The sequence below is a fragment of the Ovis canadensis genome, chromosome 15, assembly GCF_042477335.2.
Source record: "Ovis canadensis isolate MfBH-ARS-UI-01 breed Bighorn chromosome 15, ARS-UI_OviCan_v2, whole genome shotgun sequence".
Taxonomy (NCBI): domain Eukaryota; kingdom Metazoa; phylum Chordata; class Mammalia; order Artiodactyla; family Bovidae; genus Ovis; species Ovis canadensis.
This window is the reverse complement of record NC_091259.1, coordinates 30,104,609-30,122,988: the sequence shown is the minus strand read 5'-3', so window position 1 is coordinate 30,122,988 and position 18,380 is coordinate 30,104,609. Positions and strand designations below refer to the sequence as shown.

The window sequence follows — 18,380 nt, the reverse complement described above, 5'->3', positions numbered from 1 at the left end:
CATCTACATTAAATTGACAAGAGCAAGCTTCTTCGGGGGATGAGAGAAACATCACAGAAAAAGGCTTACCCTTCTTTCTTGCTTCCTCTGGGTCTCCACGGCATGCAGGCGCTCCATGAGGCTGGAGATGCCCTGCTCCAAGCTGTCGATGGTGTGGTGCTGAGGGTCGTGGCCACTGAAGCTGTTGCGCAGGCTGCGGAGGGCGTCTCGCACAAGCTGCAGGTCGCTGCTCTGTGGGCAAAACCGCGGGGCCGCGGGCATGGCCACGTGGCAGGGCCACCTTATTAACCACGTCCCGACTGCGGAGCTTAAGAGGATACAGGGGAGGGGTTTCCAACAGACCTCTTATTTTTGATGATGGAGGTGGAAATGGTAGGAAAACTTTTTCCTCCATAGACGCAAGCCCACTGATGGCTCACAAATTCTTAACTTTGGATAGTAAGTGCCTCACAGCTTTACACACCCAACAGATGCAAGAACTGGGGAACAGGGATATAAAAGGCCGACTCCACTGGCGATGACTAGGGTACCCTTTTGGTTCTGGCTGGAAGTGGCAAGTCTGTACTCAAATCCTAAGGACATACCCCTCTGTGAACGACTGAAGCGGCTCCTTTTCCTGCCGCTGGAAGGAGAAAGCCATTGCTTTGAGAGCTGTGATTGTTGTAGCTGGTCACCTAGAGCAGCAAGAAGAAAGGATGCTTGTACGAGGGAAAATTCCAAAGCAATTCCTCTTATTTTCCTTCTTTACACGAATCACTTCCTGACGTAGTGCAAAGATTTTTTTCCCTTTAGTTCACTGCTGTATCTCCAATACCTCACACTCAGAAGGCACTGCTGAATGCAGAGTGAAGAAAATGAAAACCTTCATTTGGAGGCCCTTGCCTAGCCTCTGCCTGGCCCCAGGAAGGCCTGAGAATGCTGCTCCAGTATCTCCTGCCTTTGCTTCAGTAATAAAAAGGAAAAAAAAGAACAGTGACTAAAACTTTTTGAGCCTAACTCTGTGCCAGGCAGATCTACCAGGACTGTGTTGTTATTTAGATGGACTATCTTATATATTCTTCATCATGGCAGAGAAGGTCACTGCTATTTCCATTTCCCAGATGAGCCTTATTTCTAAGGTTCAGAAGTTAAGCAACTTAAGGTCACACAACTTAAGTTCGCACAACTTATTTCTAAGGTTCACAAGTTAAGCAACTTAAGGGAAAGTGTGTAAAAAAATGGTTTTTTTTTTTAAAAAGTGGTAAAGCTGGGACTTGAAACCAGATTTTTTTATCCCAGAACCTGCACTTTTATCCTCCCCACCAAACAGAAACCAACCTGTGGTGCTGGTTCAGCCCTGAGGTAACAACTGAATCTCCCTCTTTGCCCCTGTAAACGTGTGACAGAGACCCCGAGCGGTAGGCAGGTTACCTCGTCTGCCTCTCTTTTCATACAGTGAGCCAAAAGGACATCTTTGTGTTCCAGCTCTCGCTCCAGGTCCACCTGCAAATGCAAACACTCAATCAGACAGGGATTCCTGCAGGTCAGAGGGGCAGGAAAGCCAGTGGTGAAACATGGTCCCCACCTGCTGGTAACTGGCCTCAGACAGTTGCCGAAGTGCTTCTTCCAACTTGGCCTGGTTCTGCAGCAGGAGGCGATCTTTCTGCCCCAGCTCCTTCTGCAACAGAGACACACCTTTCAGATGAGTGACAAAGCCAAGGAGATCCAACAGTTCACCTTTCGTGATGCCATTTCCATCCAAGGGAAGTAGAGCCCCACACAGTCAAAGGCTTTAGCGTAGTCAGTGAAGGCAGAAGTACACGTTTTTCTGGAATTCTCTGGCTATCAACAGATGTTGGCAATTTGTCCTCTGGTTCCTCTGCGTTTTCTAAACCTAGCTTGTACATCTAGAAGTTCTCAGTTCACGTACCATTGAAGCCTATTTTGAAGAATTTTGAGCATTGCCTTGCTAGCATGTGAAATGAACACAACTGTACGGTAGTTTAAACATTCTTTGGCATTGCCCTTCTTTGGGATTGGATGAAGATAAAGGCTGGCTGAACTGAAGCTTCTAGACTCCTAGCTCTGTGTTCCTTCTCCTAGCCATGCTATCGACCTTCAGAGTTAGTGAATCAAAGGAACTCAGAAGAGGATTTCCTTGCAGAAAGCAAGGAGGACAACAGAGTACTGAAGTGTTCTTTGAACAACAGCAACAATAAGCTGTTCACCAAAGGTCAGGTGGAAATAATTTCCAAACTGATACACATTCTTACCTTATATTCTCCCAAGAGCCGATTCCTCTCCTCTAGCTTCCTCTGCAGATCCACCTGCAAGAAGAATAAGACAGAATTCAATGGTGTGGGGGCATTATCTGCCAAACCAGTAGGTAACTAGAGCTGATGTTGGCAGTTTACAGGATACAGCACAGAGAGGGCACGTCTATGGTAAAAACACACAGCCACTCTCCACATCTTCAGCGAGATAATCAGACTGTAGAACCACAAGGCAGCCTGAATGTCTCAGTGTCCTCAACATCGCAGGGCTCAAGGCCAGTGTGGTACAGGCTTTCATCTAGGAACAAGGAGGAGTCCTCAGAGGGGGAACAGATCTAACAGGACTTCATACTATATCCTATTTGGGGCTCAGTGGAGTCCAAGTTCACTCTTGCAACTCACGTTCTGGTTGTGCAGCTCATCTTTGTCCATATTTGCCCTCAGTAGTTCCTGTTTGAGCTGAAGGACAGACGTGTCCTGCTGAGTCAGCCTCTGCTGCAGGGCATCCTGGGGAGAAAGCACACTCACTACGTGGTCCCAGCTCATCCATCAGCCAGCTGTTACTAAACCAGGAGACAAACAGAACACGGGGTCCTGCCACAGGAGATGAGCAGGAATTTTTCTGTTCCCTTCCAGGACACTAGAATCTAAAGGAAAATCCTACCTGTTGTCCTATCAGACTGATGGAAACCCGATTTTTCCCTCTGTGCTTTACTTGCCCCTACATTCCCTTGTGTTGCCAACAGCATGATGGTCTAGGGGGAGAATATAAGTGGCCTCTGGGCTCAGACAGACCTAGTCTTAAATTACACACCTACCACTTGCTTTCATGACAGTGCATGCATGCTAAGTCGCTTCAGTTGTGTCCAACTCTTTGTGACCCTATGGACTGTAGCCCTTCAGGCTCCTCTGTCCATGGGATTTTCCAGGCAAGATTACTGGAGTGGGTTGCCATGCCCTCTTTCAGGGCATCTTTCTGACCCAGGGATCGAACCCTCGTCTCTTATGTCTTCTGCACTGGGAGGAGGGTTCTTTACCACTAGCGCCATGACAATGACCTTGGACAACGCACTCTCCTTCCTCCCTCCTTGACTTTCTTCTCTAAATCCTTGGCCTGTAAATACTCAGTCTAGACGAGCTCTTTTGTCCAAGAGGGCTGGGGCCTATCACTGCCTGACACCCTGTTCACAAAGGAGCCGTGGAATCACTCCCACCCTGCCTTCCAGAGCCCGGCCCCTGCCCGGATTCCACTGCCTTTCACCGCCTTGTCTGGACCAGGACTGGGATCCTATTTCCCTGCTCAGAAATGTTCTTAGACCGATGGTTCCTCCTCCCAGTGTAATAGGATCCTACTAATTTTAGGATATCTTCCTCTTAGCTTGAACCATCTTGGTTCCCACCAGGCACAGGACAAGGTGGATTGTACACACTTACTTAAAAGGATCGGCTATGAGTTCAGCCCTGGGTGTTCTTTGGAAGGAATGATGCTAAAGCTGAAACTCCAGTACTTTGGCCACCTCATGCGGAGAGTTGACTCATTGGGAAAAGACTCTGATGCTGGGAAGGACTGGGGGCAGGAGGAGAAGGGGACGACAGAGGATGAGATGGCTGGATGGCATCACCGACTCAATGGACATGAGTTTGAGTGAACTCCGGGAGATGGTGATGGACAGGGAGGCCTGGCATGCTGCGATTCATGGGGTCGCAGAGTCGGACACGACTGAGCGACTGAACTGAACTGATGACACAATCCTCCAACCATAGTGACTTCAAATGGAACTAATGGACTAGAGCTGCATCCCAGGAAATGTGCCTTGACTCTTCTCTCTTTACAGACTGCGAACAAACCATGCAGGCTCTGGAGGATGTGAGAGTCATTCTTAAATATGCTGTCTGCCATGACAGTACATGGCAAGGTGGCCTCAGATGCCCTTGGCACCAGTGGTTCAGAGGAATATTTCCCAAAGTGTGCTTCATGGGATGTTAACAAGTGTCACATGAGAGGAAAAGCGCTTCTGTGGTTAACAGTTTAATCGTCTTTTAGGCCAGACTCTTTACGGCAGGCCTTCTCTGGTCCTTTAATATGCTATTATTCAGTGTGATTCTTCAAGCCTGTATGGCACTTCTCAAATTTATTTGAGCATGGAACATGCTGTTTTTTGGCATCTCAAAGGACTAAGACTACAGAACATTCTGGAAGATGCTGCTGAGTTACACCCTAGTCTGGCTCATGAATTGGAGTGTAGGAAAGCAGCAGTTTAAGAGCATCCTTTTCCACTTCTGAGGTATTATTCACTTAGCACATCTACTCCTACTGGGGTGAAATAACATGTAAGCAAAATGGGGTTGCACACAGTCGGACACAACTGAAGCCACTTAGCAGCAGCAGCAGCAAGATTATTAGCGAGATCACTGTGTGTATTACCAAAAGACTAGACATGATCCAGAAGACTTATCAATAGGAACTGATTAAATGAATTATCATATATTTACATACTGGAATACTAAGGTCTTCATGTACTAAAATAGAATGATCTCTAAGATATATTGTTGAGTGAAAGCAGCAATATGTCGAGGTGGGTTTATAGTATGCTATTATTTGGGGGGAAATTACATACATACATATCTGGGGATAAGTGGTAAGTTGCCTCCAGGAAAGACAGCTAGGTGATTGAGGGGGCAGGGCTGGAAAGCTGACTTCTCAAGGATTATCCTTTCGTACTTTTTTAACTTCAAACCATTTGAATGTTATTAACTATTCAAACCTAAGTAAATTACAGTTTTTAAGAGTATGTTCTTCTTCAGAACTTAAGAAAACTGACAAAATACTGAAACTGAAGAAAACCGCAGTAACTGATTGTTTTCACACATAGAAAAAAGCAAGGTGGCAGAGGGAAGTGACAGCACCATGAGTCATAATCACCAGAACTACAACTCAGCAAAGCAAAGGTATGTTCCTCCACCTGTCTCACTTCCCATACACAAAGCCCTGTCTCTGCTGGGAGCACAGAGCCTGTGAAAGGGCCCATCAGATGTACACAAGAAAAGGCTAAGGGACCCAACTAGTACCCCAATTCCCTCAGAATGCTTTACCTTGTAGAGAATTTATTTAAAATGTTAAATATCTTTCTTTTTACCTTTATCCCCTGTAAGTTTCTGGCTTCTTGTTTATATTTCAGCAGCTCCTTCTGCAAACCAAATATAGTTAGATCAGATGGTAGCATCTGGGTTGCTTCAGAAGCATTACCTCATTCTGTCAGTAAGAATATGAAACTCATATAACCATTCCAAGGAAAATCAACCCTCCACTGAGGCCAAAGGCAGGTCTGGTCCAGGAAAAATTAAAAGCTGACCCACAGAAATGAGCAGGACCCATCTCATTCTCTCCTGTGGCACCCACGCTCGGTTGCCCAGTTTCCCAGTTTCCCAGTTTCAACTGTTCATAATCTTTCTGGCCAAGAAAGAAAATGCCATACATTCCCATAGGTTCATCATTCCTATATTTAGCAATCCTCACCAACAGGGAAACTTAATCATCAATCATAATAATCTAAATCCCTCTCCTGAAAATACATGATATCTCAATATACCTACCCCCAACCTCATGAAGTAATTATCTCATTTTTAATGTCCAGAAAGGGTTACAGAGTTTTGGTTCTCCAAGAGGGTATTGTTCTTTATGGACCAAACAAAAACACATTTGGCCCAATAATAAAATACTTAGTTAACTGTCCCTTAAATATATGCACACGATTGTCATTAGGAGAAAGATTTTAGGAGAGGAGCACCCGTAACTCAGAGTCTACTCTCTCTTTTTCTATTGCAATCTCTTCAAGAGTTTGGAATTAACATATCTAAAATGGGGATTCTTCACCAGGACTCCACAGATGGGCTCCAAAGTTAGTCTACTCAAAACCCAGGTCAGTGAGTGCTCTCATGCAAATTGCTGGGGAGAGGGTTAATGGCTTCAGTCATATACTTATGACTTCAAAAAAGCTAAGCCCCACTGATCTAAAAAAATTCTGGAAAGTATTCATTAATAAAAAAAGACCATACTGAACTGTTGTTAATAATATTGTACTGTATATTGGAAAACTGTAAGAGAGTAGATCTTAAAAGTTTCCTTTATAAGAAAGAATTTGTAAATATGTTAACTAAGTTTACTGGGATTATTTCACAATATATACATATATTGAATCAACATGTTGTACACCCTGAAACTAATTATGTTATGTCAATTATTTTAAAAATGACCATACTGATAGTAGATCCTTTATTTAATTAAAAAGATAAATATGAAACATTTCAAACATACAGAAAGGTATAAGTAATAATGACATAGATACCTATTATTCCCTGAGATTAAAAAGGTGTTACTCTTTTACTCTGTTTATGATATACCTCTCTCTTTCAGTTAAAGACATAATACAGATACAGCTAAAGTCTGGAGTCTGCATCTCGCCCTTCTCCCCATTACTATACTAAAGTTGGTGTGTAACATCCCCAGAATTTTTTCAAAGGGTAAAATGTGCATTTCCTGACATACCTTTAGGTCTTGATTCTCCTCTATACTCTGATCCAGACGACTTTGGATTATAATCTGGATATAAAGCAAAAAGAGATGGTTATATATCTATGCTGTAAAATTCAGAGGTCATTCATCAACAGATATTTACTGAGCAGTTACTAGATGCTGGCCAGGGTAGAGCAGCTACAGAGAACTGCCTTCCAGTGGAGGCATATGTCCTGGGGGTGCGAGTAGATGACCACAGATAAAGTTTAGAATGAGTGTGTGTGTGTTGTGTGCAGAGGGTTTGGGAAATGATAAGAGAAATGATAAGAGATGAAGTTCAAGGGGAAAATGGAAAAGGATCATGAAGGCCAGGAAGGACAATGGAGGAACTGATGAAGAAGTTTTAGGCAAAGGGATGACAAAACAAAGCTGGCTTTGAAGTTAAATTATTCTTGCTGTTTTAGGGAAAATGAATTAGAGGACAGGAGAGGAATCAGGAAAACCAGTTAGGAGGCCACCAGAATGCTGGATGAAGGCCTGAATTAAGGCAGTACCTATGAAAATGGAGAAAAGCTGGATGAAGATATTTTAAAAGTATACTGATAAAACGTGGTGACTAAATACTGGAGTTGGTTGCCATTTCCTTCTCCAGGGGATCTTTCCAGCCCAGGGATCGAATCCATGTCTCCTACATTGACAGGAGGATTCTTTACTTTTGCATCACCTGGAAGCCCTTCAAGTATGGGTGTCAGATTTGTTTTGGGTATTTGGGTACATGGATAGTGATAAAAAACAGAAACTTAAAGGACAAATAGTTTTGAGGGTGGGGAGAGAAGGGAAAGAAAGCTGTTGAATTCAAGACTCATTGAAATTGAGATGCTTATGGGACATATAGTAGAGATAACAGGCAGGTGCATGTTGCCTTTACAAATGTAGAACTCCATGGAGAGAGCTAAAAATAAATATAAATTTAAATAATTATATAAATTTACTTAAATAAAACAATACAAATAAATGTATTTCATGCAGAGCTAGAAATAAATATTTGAGAGGCAACATAGGAGACAGGTGGGAAGTGAATGAAGCCACGGAAGCAGGTATTGCCCAGGTGAATGTCCAAGACAGAAGAGAGCCCAGAGTAGAAACCCGAGGAGCAGCAACACTTAAGGTGTAGTTGTTTTAGTCACAAAGTTGTGCCCGACTCATCTGCGACCCCATGGACTGTAGCCCGCCAAGGTCCTCCATCCATGGGGTTTCCCAGGCAAGAGTACTGGAGTGGGTAGCCATTTCCTTCTCCAGGGGATCTTCCCAACCAGGAGTTGGTTCTGTGTCTCCTGCTTGGGCAGATTCTTTACCTCTGAGCCACCAAGGAAGCCCACACCTTTAAGGGACAGGGAGAAAGAGAGAAACTTCAAAGGGGATGTGAACTAAGAATGCCGGCTGCCGTTCATTAAAGAAAGGCAGCCATCAAGCCACCACATTACAGCTGCCCAGGCAGTGAGCCTTGAGGGGACTCGGGGTGGAAACAAAGAATAGCGGCATCTAGCAGGAGAAGGAGGACCCTCAGGTGAGAAAGCACAGGATACTGGCCCCAGGGAGCTGAGCTGCAATCCGAGGATTGACTTCAGGAAGCCCTGACTCTTGCATCTTCTCCTACATAGAAAAGCGCTAAATTCCTTGCGATAGCCAGTTTTCTTTTATTAACAGTGATTTCTAAAGTTCTGACTACCTGGTTTTGTTGCAAAAATTCCTATAACGTCTTGGCTTCCCCCATTCCTCTTCAGAACAGTCTCTCAGATTATCTGAGATGCTGTTTCCCAGGCTTAAGTCCTTGGTTTTGTCCATCGAATAAAACATAACCTTCAACCTTTAGACTATGCTTTTTTTTTTTCAGTCAACAGGGACCCAAGTATAAACTCCACGAGGAGAGGGTCTGAGGTTTCATCTATCGTTCTCATGTCTCCAGTTCTTGAAACTGTGTCTGCACATGGTCAGCATGCAATAAATATTTGTGGAAGAAAGGAAAAACAGTTGAAAACATATGAGGAAAACCAGCAGAGTTGAAGTCAGGGGAAGGGAGCATTTTACAAAGGCACAGATGAGTGCCAATGCTAAAAATAAATCAGACACACAAACCAGATTATTCCATGTCCAGTCACAAAAGAGGAGCTTACCAACTGTTCCTCAGGATTGACTCCTGGTTCACAGAGGGCCAAGGGCCTCTCCTGTTCATCTTCAGGTAAGGATCCATTGAGCAGTAAGGCCTGGACAACCACAAAGGCAGAAAGAAATTTAACTCCTATCAGATGACAGAGTCTAGAGCTGAGTGGAGTAAAGTGAAAGTGAAGTCGCTCAGTCGTGACTTTGTGACCCCGTGAACTGTAGCCTACCAAGCTCCTCTGTCCATGGGATTCTCCAGGCAAGAGTACTGGAGCGGGTTGCCATTTCCTTCTCCAGGGATCGAACCCAGGTCTCCTGCATTGCAGGCAGATGCTTTAACCTCTGAGCCACCAGGGAAACTTGTCCCAAAATGAAACCACAACTGGGCTTCCTCTGGAAATCTGCCTGATAACTGTAGATCTTTAGATTCTGTCAATTGCTCATCATAGATCTGTCTGGATTGCCTTGTGTCTGGCCCATACTCAATGCCTCTTTCATCTCTCTGGATGTACCTGAATCCTCTGCTCCAAGGCTCCTTAGCCCCAGAAAAAATTCTAAAAATAAACTTAATTTTAAGAAGTGACATTGTTGAACCAGAGCTGGCTGTTCAAATTGAATTTTACCTGCTGGAAAGTGAACTAAATGCAGTGCACAATTATCCTGGCTTAGAAAAGTTTATTATACGGAATTATTTGGAATACATTTATGAATGTATGCATTGGCTCCATTAGAGCGGCTTGCAGGATGTTAGATCCCCAAACAGGGGTCAAACCCAAGCCCACAGCAGTGAAAGTGCTGAGTCTTAACCACTGGACTGCCAGAGATGTAGATGTATTTGATTCTTGTTTGACTTAGCAATTCTGCATTTTTGCTCCCTAAGGCATCCTGGATAGAACAAGAAGGAAAACATATTTGCAGAGAGGTGTCCTTATTCATTTCAAGTCTTCACACTAGGCTTTGTTTTTATTAGAATATGGTGGTGAGGGGTACAGATTTATTCTGAGGTTGTTGCTGCTGCTGCTGCTAAGTCGCTTTAGTCGTATCTGACTGTGCGACCCCATGGACGGCAGCCCACCAGGCTCCTCCATCCATGGGATTTTCCAGGCAAGAGTACTAGAGTGGGGTGCCATTGCCTTCTCCATATTCTGAGGCTAAGGAAGCTCAAACCTCAGGGCCCCTCACAGGCCTGCTCCTCCCAGGGTTCTATATCTAACATCATAGTCATAATCTGTAATCTTATTCTTAAAGAAGGCCCCCCAAGGGGTACACTTTAGAACCCAGAAAACTTGGATCTACCCCTGAAGGTAGGTATTAGGAGACCTATGGGCTCAATGAAAGATTTAAAAATCTATAGCCACTTTGTATACAATTTTTTTCTCAATCCAGTCCAAAGAGAAGAGATACAGAGATTCTTATTTCAATAAATGTAACACAAATTGTATCACAAATGTTGGTATATAAAAACATTTTACAATCCAGACACTATCAAGTCTACTAATTAATAAAACAATTTTAGTCAGTCTAATGGATTTGGTTCTCCCATGGAGTTGTGGCAAGAGGTGTAGACAAGTATAAGAAAGCGCGAGGAGCGGAGGAGAGCGACACTGCAAAAGTCCTGACTCCAAGGGCAAAGTGTTCATAGACTAATGAGGTACACTAACCAGTCAGAAACCCCGGACGTGGCTCAGCATGCAACGGGTTCATCACTCAAAGAGTTAAGGAGCCCAGTGGATGCTGTGAGCCCCATTGTATTCTGTAATGGGACTGAATTCTCATTGTGATCATGTGGCTGTGAGTTAAAACTCCTCTGTTTGTGGGGAATATTAGGATGCTGACTTTCTGCCTGTTGATTCTCTTTTTTTTCCTATCTAATCCACCATGAGACTTCTCCCAGACTGAAAAATGCAAACCAAACTGATGGATATCTATGTTCATACAATGAAATGATCCTGAGAAAAACCTGGTTGAATGTAATCCCGAAATTCTTCATGCTTTAATCCTTCCTACTAAAAGCACACACACACACACACACACACACACACAAATCCATTGCATTAATTAAACCATTCCTACTGAACTGACAGAGAAGAGAACTAAAAGGCAAACATTTAAAAATACAGGGCAAGTGAGAAAAGCGCAACAACTCTCCCTGGGAATGTTTGGGCAGTAAACACCCCTCTAGCGCCTCTCTGGGCTCCTGGGGCAGACAGTGTGTAAATTGTTTTACCACTGCACCAATCCCCCGTTTTCTTTAGGACCCCTTTGTGTCTCCACCCTGTTGCTGGCCGGTTGGGAGCACGCCCTCCACCGCCTGCCGCCTGCCAGAGCCACTCACATAATGTGGGCTTTGTTTATGTGTCCATAAATATTTGACAATTCAGAAGCAGTGCAGTTCTCAGCACAAACAGAAAGGAATATTCCTGGGCAATTTCAGGGTCATCAGAACACTATAAGGCCTCCCCAAAACAGGGCCAGACACACAAAGGTGGAGGACTAAGGGGGTCATTCAGGCTAGGAACTAAGTCAAGTGGGTCAGTCGGCCTCTGGGGGAGGCTTGCTGGCACAGAAGGTGTAGGAAAAACCGAAGGGCTCAGTTGCCCTTCTCCCTGATCACTGTACCTGGGCGTCCACTTACGAACGCACCGAGGATGAGCTAAATCCCTTAGCTAGACTCAGGTGGAGACCTGCGGCATTCCTGGCACTTACAGCCCTCCTGATGGTGAATTCCTCGGAGAAAATCTTGATTCTTCACAATTCCATTCTTTGGGAGAAGCTGCCATTGCAGGTCTGTGGCTGCAAATACGGGAGAAACCCACCCACAAAGCAAAGAGCCAGGGTGGAGGTTTGGTAGGGGAGGGTGGGTACGGCTCCCAGGCAGAACTCCTAACAGCTGTGCTGTCAACAAGCGTCCAGGAGGCCCGTTTAAGCGAACTCACACGTAAGGGATTTTTCTGCTCTTCGCGTTCTGCCCTCTCTGTCTAAACTCAGCTCTGACCTCACAGAAGACCGAATCGCTTTATTTGCAATTGATTCTACTGAGTTAAAAATAATAAACAATTGGTGCAGGAATTCCCTGGCAGTCTGGGGGTTAAGTGATCCAGGTTCAATCCCTGGTCTGGAAACTAAGATCCCACAAGCCTCACAGTATGGTCAAAAACAAACCAAAAAAAAAAAAAAAAGAAAACCCAACAACAACTGGTGCACCAAAGACAAACAACAAGGGAAAGAGCTACCTGTAATCCTGATATCATTTTCTTGGCTTCCTCCATTTCTTTTTCCAAATGTTCTTGTTGTTCCAACAGCTGCTCTTCCCATGAAGTCTCCAGGTAGGTCCGGGGGCTGCCTGGTCTCCAGTCCCGGGGTAATGGAGAGTCTATCTCCTCTACGAGAAGGGAGGAGGGAGTACAGCTCATGGTGAAAAAAACAGAGTTCAGGAGCAAGCCCTCGCCGTCCTCCACGTTCGAAGGGTTGGGTCACCTGCCTTCTGCACCTGCCTCACTGCACAGGCTGGACTCTCCAGCAGGTGGGGGTGTGGGACAGGAGGAACTGGCCACTGTCTCCACTAACCCCGGGTTCCGGGGAGCAAAGCTGAACTTGGTCAAGGCGGTCCACGCTCTTCAGAACCTTAAGGATTCCCTCCCGGGGAACCCTGGTAGGGGGCAGGTTTTACTCTTTACTCTAGAACTGGCCCTCCCAGGGCTCGGTCCCTCAAACGACAAAGAGAGGAACTGTCAGATGCAATGAAAAGGAGCTTCAGAGGGGAGACCTCAACTCATATTCCTTTGACCATCTTGGGAGGACGGAACCCCTTTCACATATAACATTGTGTGAGTCACAAAAACAGGAAACAGACCGGTATAAGCAAACTCTGTACCTCCCTCTCTCCAGTTTTATTTCCCTGTCTTTACAGTCTCTTTTTCTGACTTCATTGGTAAGAATGAATATTATAATAAGCCTAATCCCTCTAGGTTGTTGTCTGATTTCATGAGACAACTATGTGTGGGACCCATGGTGCCTAGCCCAGAGCAAGCACTCTGTAAAGACCTCCCTCTCCCTCCCCAGAGTCCCCGGACTTTCTGACTCAGTAACATAACTAACTTTCTGGGTACTAATGCCAGGGCTAGATGGGGTGTGAAATAAGGAATAATTTAATTCCAGTTTTCCTTCAGAGGACTTCGGTTTCATTATCTCTCTTTCAGGCAAATAAAACTCTTAAGTCACCCACTTTGCTTCTTCCTTGCTTTCCTCTGTGTTTATCTAAGAAAAAGGAGACTGAGACAGAGGAAGGAGAAGTCTAAACAAGTAGCCTTTACACAAAACATGATGCCGACCTGCTCTCTGCTGTATATTCTCAGACACCTCTGCTCCATATATTCCTGGCCCCAATTTAAGTTACAGAAATACTGAAATTACTTGCATAATACAGAAATGATAAAAAACTTTTTACTTGAGCAGGCTTCTGACAGTTCCAAAGTCATCTCCTAATTTCACAGGTGGTCAGCTGTCTACACTGCCGCAGGACATCTGACAGTTTGGACAGCGGAAGTGACAATTTGTGAGAGGATACGACATTCACTGGCTCTAAAGCATTAGGGCTCTCTAGAATGGACCCTGCATACACAGACTATGTGTGGAGAAGGCCAGGGAGCTGAGGGTTGACAGTCAGGACCCCCAAACTCTTCATGCTGAGGGCTGTTCCTTGAGCCACCCCAGGCAGGCCAAGAATATAATACCTGTTCTGTTCTCTACTCCTTCGGAGGGAATAATCACGAAATCTGCCCTCTCCTCCGACTGGGTTATAACGGATTCGCTCTTTGCACTGTGGATAGGACTGGGGGAAGTCAGGCTGTGATCGAAGGAAAAAGAAGAGAAACAATTATTGCAAACAGTTGTTTAGAAGCCAACTTTCCTAATTTATTCCAGAGATGGGTTCTTATTCATCTAACTCCTACTGCCTAACACGGTGCCTGGCCCACAGTAAGAAGAAATACTTGTTGAATGAATGATGAACTTGTTAAATGAATGAAATGAATGCTGAATGACCCATCCCAGGAAGCTCCCACAACAAAGTTGCCTTTAAGCCTAATTCAATAAGAGATTTATCAAACAGATGGATAATGTAGCATTTTAAAGAACTCCACTTTTGTTTGGTTTGGCTTTTTTGTTTTGGTCCTTCACTTACCACCACCTCCTCCATCATGATCCCTGGGCCCAAGTTCAGAGACTGATGGACTATGCATTTTAGTAGCTTTGGGAGCTAGAAGGAAAATATATTTCTAATACATTGATCTATCACAGACACGTGCAATACCAGCAGAATAATCATGGCAGATCTGGGCTGCTCCCAAAGGCAGAGACAAGGTGCAGGGTGCCTCAAAGGGGAAAACTGCAGAGTGTGGACAGTGCCAGGCTGAGCAAAGGGTAGCAATATATCAACAACGGTAGGATGTGATACAGAAAAGGGTGTAACATCTCAAAAGGGGATAAGACCTGCCAAGAGACAATAAAGGTTTACTTGATTTACTGCCAAGAGTTATTCATATCTCTGCCACACTAATTTTTAAATTGTCAGAGGGCTTCCCTGGTGGTCTAGTGGTTGGGAGTCCACCTGCCAATGCAGGGGACAAGGGTTCGATTCCCGTTTGCGGAACATTCCACACGCCCGGAGGAACTAAGCCTGTGCGCCACTACTACTGAGCCTGTCCTCTAGGTCCCAGGAGCCGCAACTACTGAATGCCGAGCACCCTAGAGATAGTGCTTTGCAACAAGAGAAGCCACCACAATGAGAAACCCAAGCACTGCAACCAGAGAAAGCCTGAGCAGCAGCGTAGACCCAGCTCAACAAAACAACAAATAAATCTTTTTTAAAAAACTGTCACCAGAAATCTTGCAACAATTCTTAAATTCTAGTACAACTACTGGCTTTGGAAGGAATGGTTTGCATTTGGGAGGAAGCAGAATTTTAAATCTCCAGAAGCAAGTCTACAGGATATGATGGAATGCGAGGCTGACACTGCCATCTGAAGAGCCCTCTTTCTCTGCACCCACCTTGAGAACATCAGCACCAAAACAATCTCAGGGGTTGTGGGGTCTGCAGGCCCAGCCCCCTCTCAGGAATTCTTTCCAAATCCATCACCCAGACAACAGTGAAAGTGTCTTGGATTCACTGACCCACTTAATGTGCCCCTGAAGTCTCCCAGGCTAATCCTCACAGCCACGATCAGGAGTTAACATTTCGTCTTCCTAGAAACCACGAAAAACAAGAGCCAAGCACAGTGGAGGCAGCCAGCGATTTCAAAAAGCTCTGAAGCAGCCTGACGACTAGTGTCTCAACCTCCTCAGTGTCCCGGGTTTTGGGATTTGGTGGGAATGACCTCGACCAGCAATACACTCTCATCCTTATCAGAACCATAGGGGAAAACAGTTGTCTTTTGCTCCTGCAAATTAAAAAAAGTGTCACTTAACAACATCTATAAATTTACAACCCAAACAGGCAGACAGGTGGAGAAAGGCAAGAAGTGCTATTTAGAAAAGGAAATTGCTCCAGGGAACTCTCTTATCCATCTCTCACCACTTAGGCAATCTAACTTCCAGGCCAACATAAATCAGCTGCTGGAAAAGCACTAGTCTAGGGCTACCATTCACAAGAAGAATAGATTTTTGCTCTTCAGGCCTCAGCGTTCACCTTCTTATAGAAATAGGGATCTGAGTGCAGAAAGATGCCTGCACCCCAGCTGCTCCTCTTTGAGAAATGGTAAGACCACACTTTCCCAGCTGACAAGGCACTATGGCTGACGGGTGCCCCTGCCTGCATCTGGCTGGACCACAGTGGATATGTGTGAGACGAAGGGGTGGGGGGTGGGAGGAGTGGTGTGAACCTAGGATGCGGGGAAAACTGCTTTCCTGAGAGCAGAGACGCATGCTCAGCTAGATCAGCTCAGCGGCTCCCTCCTAAGTGAGCCATCTCCCATATAAGGGCAGAGGAGGCGGATGTCTGCATACCCAGGCCCACTGGGGGAGTGGCAGAGCAGCCAAAGAAAACAACATTTCTCTTTCTTGAACTGGGGCTGCCAGTATGTGAGCCACAGAGAGAAAAAACCCTGAAACTAAACAGGCTGGGTCTAAAAGATAAAAGAAATCTGAGGAAGAAAAATCCTGAGGCACATGTCAGAGCAAGCTGCCTTCCCCAAGGAAGAACCTCATGCAAGAGAATCATACACAAACGTTATTTTAATGCTAATTAATTACATGGCTTGGGATCTCCCTGATGAGCTTTAAAAACTGCTTTATAAACAAGTAACCCCCCACTTGCCATTATAATCGTGTCAAGACAGGGAACAACTGATTACAAATCAGGTCTGACTGATACATTCCTAATTCCCACAGGTCTAACATCTCTCCAATCTTAACTTGTCAGACAAGCAGTCTCCCAGAAAAGATATCTCCAATTAAAAGTCCAATCAATTTTTTTAAATGGGTACGAAGCAATAAGAGTTCTGTTATGTCCTGAAGTGCCGGCTTCAGCAGAGACCAGAAGGGGGTCAAAAGCCACTCCTTCTCCCATGCTGGTTGCAGCTTCTTAAATAAACCCACTGTATTTTACAGTGCTCATCTCAGGCCCGCAAGCAGGCTGTTCTCCCCAGAACAGCGCCCCCACCGAACCCCCGCCTGTCTCTGGCCAACAGCATCCTCCAGTCCTGGCCCTGCTCCCACCCAAGCCCCCCACACACACCTCCAAAGCCCAAGTGGCTTCAGCTCACCATTTGACCTGCGTCCCGCCCATGGTCCCCCTCGTGGCTCCGGCTTCAGCAAGTCGGCTTCCCTGGGTGAAGCGGGAGGCTGAGAGTCACAGCGCTCCCCGATTCGGGCATGTCTCCCCGCGCTGGGGGCCCCCCGAAGAACGGCTCCTCTGGGCAGGCCAACTAGGAGAGCCGCTCACCCCGGTCCCGGCAGAGAGCAGAGAGGGCAGAGAGACAGGCGTCTCGGCCCCAGGCACGGCGATGCTCCGGGCTCCGGGGCGCGCCGTCCCGGCAGCTCAGACACTGCAGCGGCCCGGCCTCGGCGGAAACCGCCTCCCCTCTCAGGCTGCCGGCCCCCGGCAGCCGCATCCGTGGTCCCCGCGGCCGCGCGGCTCCGGGAGTGCCCCCGGGCGCAAGCATCTCAACCCATCTCCGAAGAGCCCTGCCCGCGGCTCCGGCCGAGCGGTCGAGCGCCCGGGCGGGCGGCGACCCCCGCTCCGCGCCGCCTCCCGGTCCCGCCCTCCCGCGCCCTCCTCCCCCCGCTCCCCGAGCTGTCACACGCGGCCGGGCAGCGCCGGGATCCGTCCGACCCCGGCGGGCGCTCCGCGGGCTGGCCGAGCCCCCGGGGCGGAGCGGGGCGGGGCTGCGGGGCCCGGAGGCGGCCCCGGGCGCGGCGGTGGAGGCGCCGCGGGGTCGGCAGAAGCCTGGGAGGGCTGCGCGGTGCCCTCCTTCGGAGGAGCCCGGGACTGGCGGCCGTGCCTTCTCTCCTCTGACCCCTGCCTTCCCGGGCACCGAGGTCCGGGTGGGTCTAACTCGGCTCCTCGCGGGAGGAGGTTCCCCCGGAAACCCGCTGAACGCTGGGCTCCACTCCCCCCAACCTTCCCCTCGGGCGTTTCATATGTTTTTTTTTTTTTTTCCTCAACTGAGGAGCCTTTTGCTTGAATCCTGAGAGGCTGGCCCGAGGTTTACGGGTCTGAGAAGCAACAGGCGAGCAGCCTGGCAGGGCTTTGCCAGGATGTCTGTCAAGGAGCAGGGGGAGGGGACCAGACGTAAGGGGCTATCTTCTGAACCACTCTTCTTCCCCGAGTCACATCCCGGGTGTCTCCTGGCCTTCACGGATCACTGCGTGCGGGCTGCGGGGAGGAGCAGGGCAAAATGTCCCGGACCCTTCTGGGTGCCAACTGAGCATCCCAAAGAGGTGAGTGAGAGGGTGGCCGAGAAGAAAACGACCGCATCAGGAAGAAGAGAAAGAGGAAAGCCAACTGTTCTCTGAACACTCTCCTAGAAAACGGTCACTGCCAGCCACTGCAGCCCGATTTCCAGCAGCCCCGAATTCACACTGTCTCATACCCTGCCCCCAGTCTTGAGTTCTGCCAGACAGGAAGGAAGCAGGTGCTCTCAGGAAAAAAATCCGGACTTTTTTTTTTTTCCCTAACTCTGGCAAGCGCTATCAGTCACAGGAAAGTAAAAGGCCTGTAGCCATACAGGAAGGAATAGATCTCATTGTACAACAGAATATCTTTTGATTCTGTACCAAGTGATAGTCCAAGCAGAAGCAAGGAAAAACTGGTTTAGATTCTCAATAAAAGCACATCTACTGCTTAATGGACACAAGGTTCCCTTCTGGGGTGATGCAAATTTCTCTGAACTGGACAGAGGTGATGGTTGCACAATATTAATGAAGGTGCTACGTACCACTGAATCATACACTTTAGA

At 46.8% G+C, this 18,380-nt stretch overlaps 1 protein-coding gene across 7 annotated transcripts in view; it reads right to left on the bottom strand.

Moving 5' to 3' along the window:
• Positions 1-18,380, bottom strand: part of DIXDC1 (DIX domain containing 1) — a 79,511-nt gene that overhangs the window by 19,559 nt on the left and 41,572 nt on the right. For 6 of the 7 annotated variants that reach the window (XR_011249418.1, XM_069554982.1, XM_069554985.1 and 3 more), the window contains 11 exons: positions 13,659-13,771; positions 12,159-12,307; positions 8,940-9,029; positions 6,799-6,852; positions 5,390-5,440; positions 2,655-2,759; positions 2,253-2,306; positions 1,565-1,657; positions 1,411-1,482; positions 585-674; positions 70-231 (listed from right to left, as the gene is read on the bottom strand). Coding sequence is in view for 6 of the 7 variants with exons in the window: in XM_069554982.1 (XP_069411083.1) it covers positions 70-231; positions 585-674; positions 1,411-1,482; positions 1,565-1,657; positions 2,253-2,306; positions 2,655-2,759; positions 5,390-5,440; positions 6,799-6,852; positions 8,940-9,029; positions 12,159-12,307; positions 13,659-13,771 (1,033 nt within the window). In the remaining variant the exon portion in view is untranslated. Of the gene's footprint in view, positions 1-69; positions 232-584; positions 675-1,410; positions 1,483-1,564; positions 1,658-2,252; positions 2,307-2,654; positions 2,760-5,389; positions 5,441-6,798; positions 6,853-8,939; positions 9,030-12,158; positions 12,308-13,658; positions 13,772-16,685; positions 17,505-18,380 lie in introns of those variants that run through there. The other variant, XM_069554988.1, reaches the window with a different exon arrangement.